Source organism: Mesoplodon mirus (assembly GCF_964341445.2).
Source record: "Mesoplodon mirus genome assembly, chromosome: 2".
NCBI lineage: Eukaryota > Metazoa > Chordata > Mammalia > Artiodactyla > Ziphiidae > Mesoplodon > Mesoplodon mirus.
This window is the reverse complement of record NC_138977.1, coordinates 26,206,167-26,222,147: the sequence shown is the minus strand read 5'-3', so window position 1 is coordinate 26,222,147 and position 15,981 is coordinate 26,206,167. Positions and strand designations below refer to the sequence as shown.

The 15,981-nt window shown below is 40.7% G+C and overlaps 1 protein-coding gene across 2 annotated transcripts in view; it reads right to left on the bottom strand.

Moving 5' to 3' along the window:
• FAM13A (family with sequence similarity 13 member A) overlaps positions 1-4,759 on the bottom strand; it is a 329,977-nt gene extending 325,218 nt beyond the window's left edge. For both annotated transcript variants that reach the window (XM_082611404.1, XM_082611405.1), the window contains exon 1: positions 4,532-4,759. In XM_082611404.1, coding sequence (XP_082467530.1) covers positions 4,532-4,558 — 27 coding nt within the window. In that variant the 5' untranslated portion in view covers positions 4,559-4,759. The remainder of the gene's footprint in view (positions 1-4,531) is intronic.
• Between the last annotated feature and the right edge of the window lie 11,222 nt (positions 4,760-15,981).

Here is a 15,981-nt window from a genome sequence, read left to right as displayed (position 1 = left end):
ACTGACCAGACTAAACATCAGCTTAGATGGAATGGATGTGCAGAGTCTTTTGACTATATGCAATTTTATAGTAAGAATTCCTGTGCTATTCGGTTGGAAACTTAAATGATTAAAAGTAGAAAATATTTATAATTATCCTGCTAATTTTTGCTAAATGGAAAATTGTGCCATTTTCATGAAAAGCACCATCAAAAAAATAGAATGCCTTTGCAGACATACCTTTAGATTCTTGAGGGTCTTCAAAAAACCTTTAAAAAATAAAATACAAGCAGGTGAAACTGCAAAACCTAGGGTATGGCTGATCTGTTCTGTGCAAACATTTATTTAACAACTACTATTGCCTAGTCCTGAGCAAGAAGCAAGTAATGCAAATAAGATATGACCCCTTCTGTCAAAACTATTGCCTACTAGAAGGCAGATAGACAAATTATGGCAAGAAGTTGAACAGATGGTCAAATACTCCCTAAAATCTACTATCAAGACAGCACACTGCTCAATAATGTCTAAGATCAGAGTGTAGTAAATAACATAACCAGGATTTAAGCTCAGGTATTCCAAGCTCCAAACATGGCCCATGTTTTTCTAAAACCCCAATAAAAAACGGATTTAAAAAAATTAAGAAATTCATCATGACATTTAAGAAACCTAAATATAGCCTTTGTGGGAGGAAGCTGGTACCAAAAATCAAACTAGAAACTACAAAGAGGATAATTGTGATGGCCTTGAAACTTGACCTTACATATTGTTTGTTGTATTAAAGAAAGTTTGGTTCAGTTAAATTGATAACAAGAGAAACAATAAGGAGAACAGATACAACTAAGTATTGACAACATGTAAGGATATAGGATAGCTTGGTAGATACATTCAACAGAGATAATTAAGAAGAGATGAAAGATAATTAAGAAGAGATGGGGGCTTCCCTGGTGGCGCAGTGGTTGAGAGTCCGCCTGCCGATGCAGGAGACACGGGTTCGTGCCCCGGTCCGGGAGGATCCCACATGCTGCGGAGCGGCTGGGCCCGTGAGCCATGGCTGCTGAGCCTGCGCGTACGGAGCCTGTGCTCCGCAACGGGAGAGGCCACAACAGTGAGAGGCCCACGTACCACAAAAAAAAAAAAAAAAAAAAAAAAAAAAGAGATCGAAGAACCAAGTTAAGCACCCAACATTTATGAGACACCAAATATTCATGTCTTGAATGGGTCACCCATTGATTGTACCCATTCTGGCCCCATGTGCTCTCTGCCTGAGATATGCACATAAAAATCCATAGCTGTTCAGTAGTGTCTTAGCAAGCTACAATTATACCTAGGCACACTTGCCCCTGACGATAGAGCAAGCTGTGTTGGCTCCAGCTGCATTCCATCAGCTGAGCCAGCTCATGCTCAATACTGGTCTTCAGAAATGCACCATGGGGCTTCCCTGGTGGTGCAGTGGTTGAGAAGCCGCCTGCCAACGCAGGGGACACAGGTTCAAGCCCTGGTCCGGGAAGATCTCACATGCCGCGGAGCAACTGGGCCCGTGAGCTACAACTACTGAGCCTGCGCGTCTGGAGCCTGTGCTCCGCAACAAGAGAGGCCACGATAGTGAGAGGCCCGCGCACCGCGATGAAGAGTGGCCCCCGCTTGCCGCAACTAGAGAAAGCCCTCGCACAGAAACGAAGACCCAACACAGACAAAAATAAATATAAAAAAATTAATTAATTAAAAAAAAAAGCAGGAGAGCACCTCTCTGATTCACTGTGTTTTAAAGAGCTCACCTAGTAAGTTCACCCCCCCCCCCAAAAAAAGAAATGCACCATGATCAGGGAAGGTTGATGGCCGAGAAGGCAAGAAAGATACCCTTCTAAGTAGGTAAACCTACCCCTATTTTTTCCCCCTTGCTTCATGCTGTGTTTGAGGCTGATTCAATAAATCTGCAACTAGAGTATCTTGATTTGGTCTGTGAGCCTTTCTGTACTGTGACCTGCCTACACTATGAGATATGTGTAAGGTAGCTGATGGCACCAGAGGGTAAGGCCAGGAGGTGCCCAAGTTAGGGACAAAGGCTACAAAGCCTGGGATACCCCTGGAATTGCTGCCAGCACCAGCAAGAGTTGGGGCTAAGTCAGGACAGGTGGCCCGCTGGGTCCCGACAATACCAAGAGAACTGATCCACAAATTTACCAGTCACAGACTTGCTCACCCAGCAGAACATTCAGAGTATACTATAAGAACATACACATAAGCGCTCTAGGCTCCCCTTTCTTCATCCACTAGAATATGCAAACTCCCCATTCTCAGCCCACCTCTCCTCAAAATGACCACACACCACCTTGGACAGAACAGCTGGAGGGGCAGGGAATCTGAAAGACTCAGGATTCACCTGAGTAAGCTTGAGTCATCCACGAGAAAAGACTAAGATAACATCAGTTGGCAAGTTTAAGTTTTCTGTTATGCCTGGGGGTGATGTACTGAGGAAAAATAGGTGTGTTACAGTAAAGAACCTACCTCTTCTTTGTAATGTAAGTAAATGCGTGAGTCCATTACAGTTTTATTAACAGCACTAGCAATTTGGGAAAGAGAAAAAACAAAAGGAATGAGGAAGAGAAAGTTGGTTAGTCAATGGAAGTAGGAAATGAAAATCTTTAAACCTGTCTGTCCCACTTCAAGAATCCATAAACACACACACCCATACACACACTCTACAAACATCTGGTACTTGATTATTTTGTCTGGAGAATGACTATCTTCAATAGCAGGTTACTGAGCGGTTACTACATATATGTCTAAGTAGAAAAGTCCCAAACTAAAAAAAAGCATATGAGCCCATATGCACTCATTTATGTGTGACTTAGTTCTCACTTTTCTGCCACAAACATAAAGTGTTTTGTTCTTCAATAGCTCTTTTTCCAGAAATACTATGCTAAGATTCCTAAAAATGTGTTTCCTCCTATAGTAAAACTGGGACACGGCACAATCAAAGGCCAAGCTGAAGGCGAAGGTAAGAGTGATTGCGAAGGACTCATCCATTGGAGTGAATAATCCCTTAAATGGTATGATTTTTATGTCAACATTAAATGCAATTTTGTACATGCTTTGGATATAAATTAAGGAAAAAGATTGAATTTCATACATGGGTTAGTCTGCTTTTTAGTCAAGGTAGAGATCAATATATGTAAGCCAAGCGTAAGTAGTAAAGATCCAATCAATCAGATGTCTGCAAATCTCAGGACAAGTAGATCAATCTGCTGCTTTACACATTTCCAGCTCTAAAGTATTTCTTTTATAAAGCTGGGAGAATGCACGCCTGTGTCTGAAGTAAAATAAAAACCCAGTATTTCCACATAGAAAAATCAGATTTTGAAGGAAACTCTTTGGAGTGATAAAAAGATCACCAGCTGCACACCTGGATGCTACGAGCACCCAAGCATCGGGGCTGAACAGAAAAGAGACAAGAATCAGGAAGACTTGCACACAAGATGCTGAGATGTTCTGAGCTGAAAACGAGGGAGTCACCCTGCAGTTTTACTAAGAAGATTCAACCTGTGGGGCTAATGCGCCATCTGGTGGCCATTCAGGGCCTATGTGTCAAAAATTACCCAGACATTTCTAGATATTTTAGGATGCCATCATAGCTACAACAAAATACAGCTCATTCTGAAACTTAATAAATAGGATCTGATCTAAATGTGATGAAACACTAGGGAGCAGTTAATAATACAGAATAAGATATTTCTCATTTAGTACCTCCAGGGACAAAAAAAAATGCCCCTTGGAATACAATACCAACTTGAGATTTCTTTATGCATTTTCTGTATATTGAGATAAAAATTTAATTACAGTATCCTGTAAGTTATATAACTGACGATATAACAGTTATTGCAAAAGATTACATGTAAGCACCAACAGAACTGCTTTTGAAATTCACGAACTTCAGCCCTAGAAATACACACATTTCCCCATGGATTTTATATCAGTGTTATTTACCGCTGCCACTGTATTATAACCAGAAGTTTCCAGAAGGATTCACACTCATTTATCCACTTAGCTCTTTCACCATTACTTTTAGCAACCAGGCTGAAATAAAAATTCTAGAAATTACTAAATGAAAACAAGAATATGAAATAGAAAAATGCTCTATGTAGTCTGGGAAGCAAATAAATTAATGGTTATTTTAATTCTTTTAATTTGTTCTCAATCTAGGCACAAGGTATCTCCAATAACTGCCATTTAGCTCATACTTAACTCTTTCAGAACAAGAAAGTCTAAAACGCTCAAGAGTGATCTACAGGATATCAAGTTCACTTAACTGAATAAACTCGGCACGCATCTTCCTTCACCTTTTATGGGAAAAGGAAAGTGGACAAAAATACGGAATGCCGCCCCCAATACTGCTTCATGTCCATTTGAATAGATAGGAATTTAAGTTAACAAATCTCCCGCCACCTCCTAGGAAGGAAAAACAGTCACACAGACATCTCCTCAGAAGTCGGAGGGCAGAGGCCTCTCCTGGGCCCCGGCGGTGTCCACGGAGACAGGGGCGGCCTGTACTCACACAGATGGTGAGAGCTCCAGCTCCCATCTCGCAGGAAGTACCCAGTAGATCTGATGAAGACTGGATGAAAACATCAAAATGACAGCAAAACACTAGAATTCCATTCGGTCGATATGCTCCGATGTGAAACACAGCTCCAGATCCAGAGGCCCCACGGTGAGCAGAGAACGGCTCCCAACATTTTCGGAAGTGTGGTTTTGCTTCTGATTTGGCTAAACCCACATGGCTGGGAGGGCTGCCTGGAGTTGAAATCTGATCCGGAGCGTCTAGGGCTGGCAAGCAGACGGAGTCATGTGACCTGGGTCTTAAGTCGCTGACATCTTTTCCTTAAACCTGACTTGTTAGATGCCACACACAGGCTTCTTCAGTTCAGAAAATGCCTATCACCTGGTGGTGTTCATTAACAGGACTCAACTAAGTGCACAAAGCGAAAACACACTTGCTTCCCGTGGCTACTCATCTCCAAGAAAAATTCACGTATTTACACTCAGGTTTAAATCTGCAGGCATCTTTCTCACTTTTCTGAGGCAGTTTTCACTTCTATTGCCCCCCTAAAAATCAGTTACATTCTATCAGAATTTTCTTCCTTCCACCTTTATTCTATCAGCACTGTTCTAAATGAAATGCTCTATTTTGTGTAGCTGTTACTTAATGCTTCTAATTATTTTCAAATTGTCTTACATACACTGGTGATAAACATAAAACATGTTTCTAGACAGCCACAATTCTACGTATGTGACTTACTGTCTGGAAAATTAGCCTCCAGCTGAACTTTCCAGAATTTTCTACTCCATATGCTGTGTCATTAGAAAATCTGAGTTAACAATTTCCAAACATTTAAACGGATAGCTAAAATATCCATTTCACTCAAGCCAGAAGGAAGCTATCCTATTTTTTTTAATACCACTTTTCTGTCAGATCTTTTTCACTGGCACATTTAAGAGAATGCTGACGAATATTACGTGGGAAGTTTCACTTGACCCAACTTTAAAAGACTTAAATTGCCCCCAATCACAAAACATATTAATAATGTTATATCTTAAGGGGAGGAGGTGGGAGGAAAAGGGAAAAACGAAACCATCTCCCATTTCAATACTTTTCTTCAAATCTAGTATTCTTTGTGTAACTATAGCCAACCAATGCTACCTGCAGCAGAGCCAAGATAGCAGATCATATTAAGCCACAGAACGTGACAGAGTATGTTTTATTTCTATACGTGCACGCATAACACTGCACAGACTCTACTTCCAAGAGACAGAATAACAGAATCCCAAGGCCATCCAAGGGAATGGACATGAGATAACGGACAGAATCTTCTCTATTGCAAAAAGGAAATTTTTTCTACTTCCACCTTAATCTAGATTTTTATCGCTTCTGCTTCTCATTCACCCATTAGAAAGCTAGGCTGATTACTAAAGAAAATCATAAAATAAACTGTTTCTAATACTTAAATTTGTCTTTTTCTGATTATATAAATATTGCTGGTCCATGGTGAAAAATAAAAAGATTAGGTCACCTCGAGGCCCATCATCCAACATCACCCAATCAATATGTATTACCTACACTGGGCCAGGTGCTATGCTATACACCTTACTGACAGGGTATGTACCTTCATTCCTGGATCATCCAGTGGGGAGAGGGAGGAAAAAGGAAATAAACTTTTTTGATTAGTAAATGTAGAGACGCTCATAAAGAAGCCAAGATGTGGTAAAAGAATAACGGAGGTCACCCAGAAACATTTCACATATCTACTTCCAGGATCTTTTCTATGCTTTTTACAAAACATAATTTAAATCTAATTTCTGATCATTTTAAATCCTAATTTTTTTCACTTAACATTGCATCAGAGGCCGGATCCCATAGTGTTAGCATTATAAACAATTTTAATCATGTGTAGTACTACATTCTGTATGTATAACCATTTAGTCATTCTCCCATTTTTAGACATTTACATGGTTTCTGATTTTATGTATGATTTTAAGTAATGCCTTGTCCTCATTCTAATTTTTTTTCCTAGTAAAGACTCCTGAAAGTGTAATTTCTGGATCACAGAATATGAACATGTGCTAAGGCTCTTGACATACACTGGCTTTGGCAGTTTCTATTCTACAACCCACCCTACCCAAGTCTGAATATTTTGTAAAACATTTCCTAAGTTAGTTAGTGAAAATGATTTCTCATCTTAAAACTCCCACTTCTTTTTCATCATAACATTAAAGATATGAAAATGCTTATTAGTCATCGGTATTTTCTGTTCTGTGAACTGTCTTTGATCCATTTTCTTTGTCCATTTACCAACTGCAGTCCTATCAGTTGCAGTCTCTTTTATAGGGTCATTGTAAAGATCAAATGATATAATCCATAAAAGGCATTTATTTTTATTACCATTTGCCAGGTGCTATGCTAACAACTTCCGATGCTTATCATATGGTTTGACCATATATCTATCTGGAATTATTCAAAATATAGTAAAAGATGAGGATCTAACTTGATGCTTTATTTTCATAAAACTATTGTAGCCCAGGCTGTTAACACTCTCCAGTATGTAATCTCTCTTTCTGATAACTTTAGAGCTCTTTCTCCCCCTTAGTTGGCTGAGCCCACGGTTATCCAGCTGGAGACTACATTTCCCAACCTTTCACACAGGTAGACAGGGCCATGTGACCAGATCTGCATTACAGAATGTGTACCAATAATATAGGTGCAATCGTTTTCTGTGTCGTGTGCTTAATAGGAAATCCCTTGCTCCACATTTACTCCCCTTGCCCTTCATCACAAGCTGGAATGAGGATGCACCGGAAACCTAGCTTCAACCAGGCAGAAGAGGGACAATGTCCCAGAGGATGACGGAGTAACTAGATGGAAGGAACCTAGACCTCTGAATGACCTTGAGGAGTACAGCATCCTACAAGCCCAGACCAAGTAAACTTTTATGCGGGGATGAAATAAATCTCCCAATAAGCTACTATATTTGAAGGTCCTATATGTAACTATATGTGTATGTATATAAAACAACTTTGTCTTTAGCCTAACTCATATACTCAACAAAAGGACTCAACCCCATTTATTGAGCAAATTTTTCATTTCCCTTTTGTGACACTATCCATACTATATGTTAAATTCATACATACACACACATGCACACACCAGGGTATTTTTCAGGCTAAAATATTCTATCTAGTGTTTTTTTCCTAGTTTTATATCACTTTCATAATATTTGAACTATAACTATAATATCCATTTAAATATCTAACAAAGATAGCCTTTTTTCATTATCCATCTCTTTCAAGATCGTGCTGCTCTTCTTTCTAATCAAGTCTTAATGATGAATTTCAAAAACATTCAGTAATGTCACATCAAGTTAGAGAACCAAAAAATTATACCTCTTGTTATTGTTTCTAATAGATATATGTTTATCTTATTTCTAATTTGGATATTACTATATAAAGATGACATGAGGAGGAAAAAAAATCTAGTTCTAATCTCCATAACTTTTTATATACCATTATAAAGTAAAATTAGTACTGTACCTAACAAATTTTTCTCCTTAGTTATTTTTCTGTGATGGCTAGATTTCACTTGCAAAAAAGAAACCCTGAATAGGCCATTTAACAAAAAGCACCAGAAGACTCTCTTCACTACAAAGTTTGTTTCTCCATGGAATATATCTATAATTGGAGTCTGAAATATTATATTTTCCTGACCCTCAAATGGATGAAAGTGATAGTAGAGTCCAATTAATTCCAGAAAGGTCTCTGAACTGTCACACATGTACATCCCTGAGTACTGATTTACAAAGAACCTTAAGACATACAAGCCACAGCCAAGAGATTTGCTTATATGAGTTATTGCTTTTCCCCCAGAAAGGATAATCAAGGAATTTTAAAAAGCGCTTTTCTGAAGAGTCCACGATGGTGGGCTAATTCGATGACTACTTCCATAAATGCTGAAATGCCATGGCAGGACAAAGGATGTCCTATTTTCAAGAAGATCCCTGGGCACCCTGGAGGAAGGTGCCAAGGTTACTTCACAATGGATGGTCAAGGCCCCTAAGACACTGTCATTCAAAATCACCCTTTGACCTGGGGAAGCCTGACGAAGGAAGCTAAAAGGACCAGGTTTACCCTCTAGCCTCCAGAAAAGCTAAAAAGGCTTCAAAGCCAAGCCCTCTGATGCCAGCTGGCAGAGCTATCAAAGGAAAAAGTCTCTTTAGCTGGAGTAGATATAACAGTTGCCAGAAGAACAGTTGGCAGTACCTTTAGATATAATACTGTTAGCCATGTAGCAGGCAGCAGCAAGTATCAGGGCGGGGAGCGGCAGTGGGTGGCAACTTTAGAATGAACCACCTGAGGCCCATTAGAAATGGGACAGTGGAGGCTTTTTCTGGTCCAAACTCAGTCACAGTCTTTACTCCAGCTCCTGCCCTATCCCAGCTATTTCTCAATGAGAATCCCAACCTGGCCCAGAAACAATGACATCCAATCAGACAGCATATCAGAAGTCAGCCAGTCAGCAACTATTTAGCGTTTATATACTCTCTCTCAGTCAGAAGAGTTCCGATACTTTGGTGTTTGAATTCCTCACAGTAGATGCACCTGAAAGATTCCTTGTTCTAGTCCAGGGTCAGCAAACTAGCCTGTGTGCCAAATGCAGCTACCCTAGATGACGTCTGGTCACACCCATCTGTTTACATGATGCATATGGCTACTTTGGCAGTAACAGGGAAGAGATGAGTAGCTGCGACAGAACCCGTGGCCCGAAAGCCTAAAATATTTACCACCTGATCCTTTATAAAGCTTACTGACCCTTGCTCTAGACTATTCAGTAACATTACTGGGCATTAGAGTCCTCATATAACCAGAGAAAGACTAGTCTATGGGCTTTGTTTGAACTAAGTCTTTCTTTGTTTTGTGAATCTGCTTTGTTAAAACAGCCCCATTCTGTGGGGTCAGGCCTATTCTTACCTTCTCTTAAGTATTTTCTGGAAGATTTCCCTGAAAAAGGTCCAGTTTAAATCTGATGATCTCATCTCTGCTCTGAATTCTAGATACCTTCCCATCCCACTTCAGGAAAAAAAAAGTGACCACAGTCTTAGGAAAAGATCAATTTCTTTGTAGCCATGGAAACCAATAGCCAAAATAACTAACTTAAACCTGTTCAATCATCAACTTGCCCCAGTAAACCACCTGGTTTTGCAAGCCAACCCATAAATGACAACCCATCACTTCTGGCCAATGAAGAATGCTCTAATCAACATGTCTCTGAGGGCCAAGCAGTCGATAACCACCTTATTTGAATAACCACCCTCCTTCAGATGATGTCAACACCTCCTGAAAGCCCACCAATCCTAATTCCACCTTCTTGTATAAGACAGCAGTCTGCTCTGCTCAGAAAGACTTCCTGCCCACCATAGCTTTCCCTTACCACAATAACCAAAAATTCAGCTGTCTTTTTATTTCAGGTGCTGAGTATTGGTCTCATCATTCTTTGATGCAACCCAAAGTTTAGACACCCCAATTCCATGGGTCATTTTTTTTTTTTTGCGGTACGCGGGCCTCTCACTGTTGTGGCCTCTCCCGTTGTGGAGCGCAGGCTCCGGACGCGCAGGCTCGGCGGCCATGGCTCATGGGCCCAGCCGCTCTGCGGCATGTGGGATCTTCCCAGACCGGGGCACGAACCTGTGTCCCCTGCATTGGCAGGCGGACTCTCAACCACTGCGCCACCAGGGAAGCCCCCATGGGTCATTTTTAAGCCGCACTGGTTGACCTGCATTTCTATTGCTTCCTCACTAGCCTGCCTGCTGCCCCTTCTTCTAGTCCTCTTTACAGCTTCCATGTTAACTCCCGGCACGCCCCTTGGCTGGGGCTAGACTGCCCGCTACCCTTCCCTCCTCCCCCGGAAGCCAAAGCAGATCCACTATACCACTCTCCACGGCAGGAGAAAATCAGGGCCCAGCCCACGATGAACTGGGCAAGAGGGCTGACTTGGCAATAGGAAGCACTGGATATCCATGGTAATCCCCCAGACCCGGGAAACAAGAGAATAGCTACATTTTCTTCTTTTAAAATTGAGGTAAAGTTGATTTACAACATTCTATAAGTTTCAGGTGTACAACATAGTGATTCACGATTTTAAAGGTTATACGCCATTTATAGTTATTATGAAATATTGGTTATATTCCCTGTGCTGTACACTATATCCTCATAGCTTACTTATTTTATACTGGATTTTCTTTTGAAAAGTTTTAGTTATTTTCCCAACAAGCTTGCTAAAGCCATAATTAACTTTTTAATTTCAAAAGCACTTATACAATGCACAAGGTGTACCTATTAATATTCTAGGAATTATGGCTAAGGAGAGGTATGGGAAATGGTGTATCACTTGAACTATGATGTAAAAATATTAAGGACATCAGGTGCCCATCTTGTGAAGGTATACTGTTTGACCATTTTGTCTCACCTGCAGAGTGATTTGAAGGGCCGTGTACCTGTACTAGGCGGGAATTACTATTGCTGGCCATCAACACAAACACTTAATACCTACTGCTGGTCATTCTGCCAGCTTCACAGGTTACGATTACCTCATGGCCCCTGAAGGCACTTGAGTCTTAATCCTTCAATTAGAAAATACAATACACTAAACTGTATAATCAACTTTGAAATGCGTGCCCTTAGTCGTTGAGAACATTCTAAAATTAGAAGACAGGAAAGGATGGGATGGACAGAAGTGACTGCAGCTAGAGCTGCAAGGAGGCTAGTGTTGAGCTGACTCATACAGAAGTCACTGGTGAGGACGGCAGAGGAAGGAGAAGGCATCTAACGTGGGTCTGTGTGATGCGCATGGAGACAGATACCAGCGGGAAAAGCAAGGGGTTTTAAACAGCAAAGAAAGAAACCCAGGCACATCAGGAACCAGTGTAGGTTCTTAAGTAGAATGAAAAGCTTGAGAAAACTAGTGCCAGGTTCATCTGGAAGTCTAACAAGAAGGTGCTACGATGGGAAGGAGACTCATTATACATAAATGGACTCTGTTAATAATAATCCAGCTGAGATGAACAGCTCTTGAATTTATGTAGTGAAGGATAAATCACATGAATTTTGTAGAAAGAACTCATAAGATGGATAACTGACTTTACATAAGAGGCAAAAGAGGTGCCATACTGGTCAAGGTAAGAGAGGCATGCAAGATGATTCTAACGTTGGTTTTCCAGGACACTGGAGCAGTGTCTAATAACTAGGGCACTTTAAACTCCAGTCTGCCTGGAGTAAAGTTTCGATTTATACTTGTTGACCTAATGTGATTATTAATAAGGTCCCCCTTCACTCTTAACAGTGTTCTGGGAAAGCTGAGGTTACGCGAGGTACCAGCAAAGGCTATTGCCAGGGTATCAGAAGGACCCTCTCCACCAGGATCTTAAGAACCCAGAATCACCAAGTCTGCCTTGCACTGGGGAGATCTTTTCACTCCCCTCTACGCTAACTCCAGTGCAAGGTCCCGTGGACCAGTTCATGAGATGGGGGCCGAGGAGGCCTATGTGGACCACCGCAACCCACTCCCCCCAGGGGGTTTTCTGGACCACCACAGTCTTAAGTAGCAATAAAAAATGTCTGTCCACCAAGGGGGGCTTCTTGTCTTCTTCTCCCATGCTGAATTTTCTTCTGTCATCCCCACACACGGAAAACAATAGTGAGGTACTGCCAGTGTTGATTCAATCTTCAGACAAATTTGCTGCATAAATCCAGAACCCCAAGACACTTGAGGCTTTTTGTCACTCTTCAAAAGTGATTTTGAATTCTTTTTCACCTTTGATTTAAGAAACTGTATTACTTGGGAATTCCCTGGCGGTCCAACGGTTAGGGCTCCGCGCTTTCACTGCCGAGGGCCCGGATTCAATCACTGGTCGGGGAACTAAGATCTCACAAGTCATGTGACACCCCCCAGGGGGGAAAAAAAAAAGAAAGAAACTGTATTACCTAAGCAATTGTACCTTTGACAACGGAAGCTTTAAAGGAACAAAATTTTTATCTTAGTGTTTTACAAGTAAGTTTGATTTAAATATTAAAACAATGGTTCTAGAAATCATTGTCCTAGTTGGGACTACGTATTATATGGTAACCCTAAGAGAAGAAATTAATTAGTTGGCAAGCAACGTGTTTGAACAGAAAGTTACAGTTGGTTTCAGGTAGACTCTAGAAATCAGTCACGAAGTGGGAGAAAATTTCAGTAGCAAGTGTACATTAGGGTCGTTTTCATAAACATCTCAAAGGCTGCTGCAGCCTCCTCTGGATTCTTTAATCCCTCCCTAGAAAATCATCACAGCCTATTTTCTCTACCTCATAAAAGTTTTTCAAATCAATTTCCTCTCTGTTCCCACAGCCTTTTTTTTTTTTTTTTTTGCGGTACGCGGGCCTCTCACTGCTGTGGCCTCTCCCGTTGCGGAGCACAGGCTCCGTACGCGCGGGCTCAGCAGCCATGGCTCACGGGCCCAGCCGCTCCACGGCATGCGGGATCCTCCCGGACCGGGGCACGAACCCGCGTCCCCTGCATCGGCAGGTGGACTCTCAACCACTGTGCCACCAGGGAAGCCCCCACAGCCATTTTTGAAATGAAAACATTTTAAATGCAGACCTCATCAGCATCCCTTTGGTACAACTACACCCCTTCGTTTCTGAAATAGGTTTGACTGTGTTCCTTTCCTGCTTATTCTCTTTAGGTCTAAGGGCTCCACAGATGAGGTTTGAGGGATCTGTGGTCACCCATTTAATTGTATTTGGATTCTGAGTGCGTGCACACTGAAGTGAGCATCCGTTGTGATATTTTTAACCTTTTATGAGAATAAAAACTGTAGGCCTAGATGAAATTCCAAACTCCTTAACGTGGCTTCAAGGTTTTTCAAAATCAAATTCTGTACTAGCCTTATTTCCATCATATACCTTAAACTCTAATATCTTGCTCGTGGTAGGCTGGATAATAACCACCCAAACGTGTCCACATCCTAATGCCCAGAACTTGTGAATATGTAACCTTGCATGGCAAAAGGATTTTGCAGATGCAAATTAAGATGCAAATTGAGATGGGAAGATTAGCCTGCAAAATCTAATCTCAAGGCGGGCCCAATCTAATCACAAGCATCCTTATAAGAAGGCAAGAGAGTCAGAGTTGGAGGAGCTGTGATGATGGAGACAGCAACTGTAGTCAGAGAGATTTGAAGGTTCAGGGCGAATGGCTTGGAGAGAGAGAGAAGGAAGCCACAGCCAGGGAAGGAAGCTGGCCTCAACCCAGTGAAACTGATGGCAGACTTCTGACCTCTTGAACAGTAAAATAAAATTATGTTGTTTGAAGTCACTCAATTGGTGGTAATTTGTTACAGCAGCAATAGGAAACGAATACATTGTCATTCCAGAAAATAAGTGAGGCTTACATTTTTCTTTTTGTTCATGATCTTGTATTTGCCAGAAATGTCCTTGTCTCCTCTTCCCACTTAGGGAACTAATACACACACTTCAATGTCCAGCACCAATGTCACTAGCATGCCTGACGAGTTGTTCCTTTGTGCACATATGTCTGGTTTAAACCACTAGTATAATATTTACACATGGCATTGCTATTGTTTGCAAACCTCTCTTTCTAGATTGAGAACTCCTTGAGGGATAGGGCATTATCATATTCAATTTCCTTATAAGCTTCATAACATAGATATTTGCACAATTAATGAATTAAATGTGTGGTGATAAATCTTGGGTTGCTCCTGGAAGTGCTTTGGGACTCATTTAAAAGTGAGGACAGGAAACAGAGATTACAGGACAAAGACAAAGAACTGAAAAGTATGAGCACGCATATAATTTTGAAGGGATTTTGGGGAAAAAGGTTCAGAGATCTGAAAGAGGAAAAAGAGTCAAGACTAATAAATACAGGATGAGAGAAACAGGTGGTCAAAAGGTACAAACTTCCAGGGGTAAGATAAATAAGTCCTGGGGATATAATGTACAGCATGGTGACTATAGTTAATAATACTGTTGTATATTGGAAAGCTGCTACGAGAGTAGATCTTAAAAGTTCTCATCACAAGAAAAAAAATTATAACTATGTGAGGTGATGATGTAACTAAACTTACTGTGGTGATCATTTTACAATATTACCTATATCAAATCATGTGTATTTTAAACTTACGCAATGTTTATTTGCCATTTATATTTCAAGACAACTGGAAAAATAACAAAGATTTATATTTCCATAAGAAATTAATATAAAATTATATTCTGTAATTATATTGTGCAAGCATATAAAATCTCTAAGACAAAAAAAAACAAGGAGGAGTGTAGTGCTCATGGGAACATATGTTTGTGGCCATTAATATCCGAGTTCTTCATTTTCAACCTCTATCAGGAAGAGTCCACTGAACTTTTTCAAGTCTTAACTCTGAATAAAGGTTAAGTTAAAATTCTTGAAGCAATTACTTTTGATTTTTTTTTATAATAAGAATCCAGTTCGTTAAATTTTATTTAAAAAAATTTTTTTAGGGACTTCCCTGGTGGCGCAGTGGTTAAGAATCCGCCTGCCAATGCAGGGGACACGGGTTCAAGCCCTGGTCCAGGAAGATCCCACATGCCGCAGAGCAACTAAGCCCGTGCACCACAACTACTGAGCCTGCGCTCTAGAGCCCGCGAGCCTCAACTACTGAGCCCGTGAGCCACAACTACTGAAGCCCGTGCGCCTAGAGCCCATGTTCTGCAACAAGAGAAGCCACCGCAATGAGAAGCCCACACACCACAACGAAGAGTAGCCCCCGCTCGCAGCAACTAGAGAAAGCCTGAGCGCAGCAACGAAGACCCAACGCAGCCAAAAAGAAATGAAAAAAAAGTTGTTTTTAAATATATGACCTGTGGCTGGCACAGTGCCTGACCCACTGAGAGACTGTAATAACATGCTTCATATTCTTTAAAAAAATCCAGAAAAGTGAAAAAACACGTCATGAGCAAGTAAAACAAAAATCGTATTAACTGAATAATTCCCAGAACTAGAATTAAAAGTTGTTTTTTACTTGTGATGGTGTATACGAAATAATCACTAACATCTGTTTATTGCCAAAGTGTTTCACAAATGCTCATTTAGTTACTGCAACAATTCCACAGTATAGGTATTATTCACGTTTATCAAATGAGAGACTGAGACTCAAAAAAAGGTTCAGATTCGCACAGCCAACAATGGACAAAGCTAGGTTTCAAACCCAGGCTTCTCTGAGATCTATGTTCTCACAAATGCATTAAATTACAATCAGTAAATCCCTCTCTTTGTAACACATCTGATTTCCAACTGTGACAAGATTAAGTGTAAAGACATATTGTGAATATCACTGCTAACTACCAGATATAAATAGTAAACCAATAACAACTGAGAATTAAAGAAGAAGAGATTTTTTTAAAAAAATTACTAAACATTTTTACCTGTAA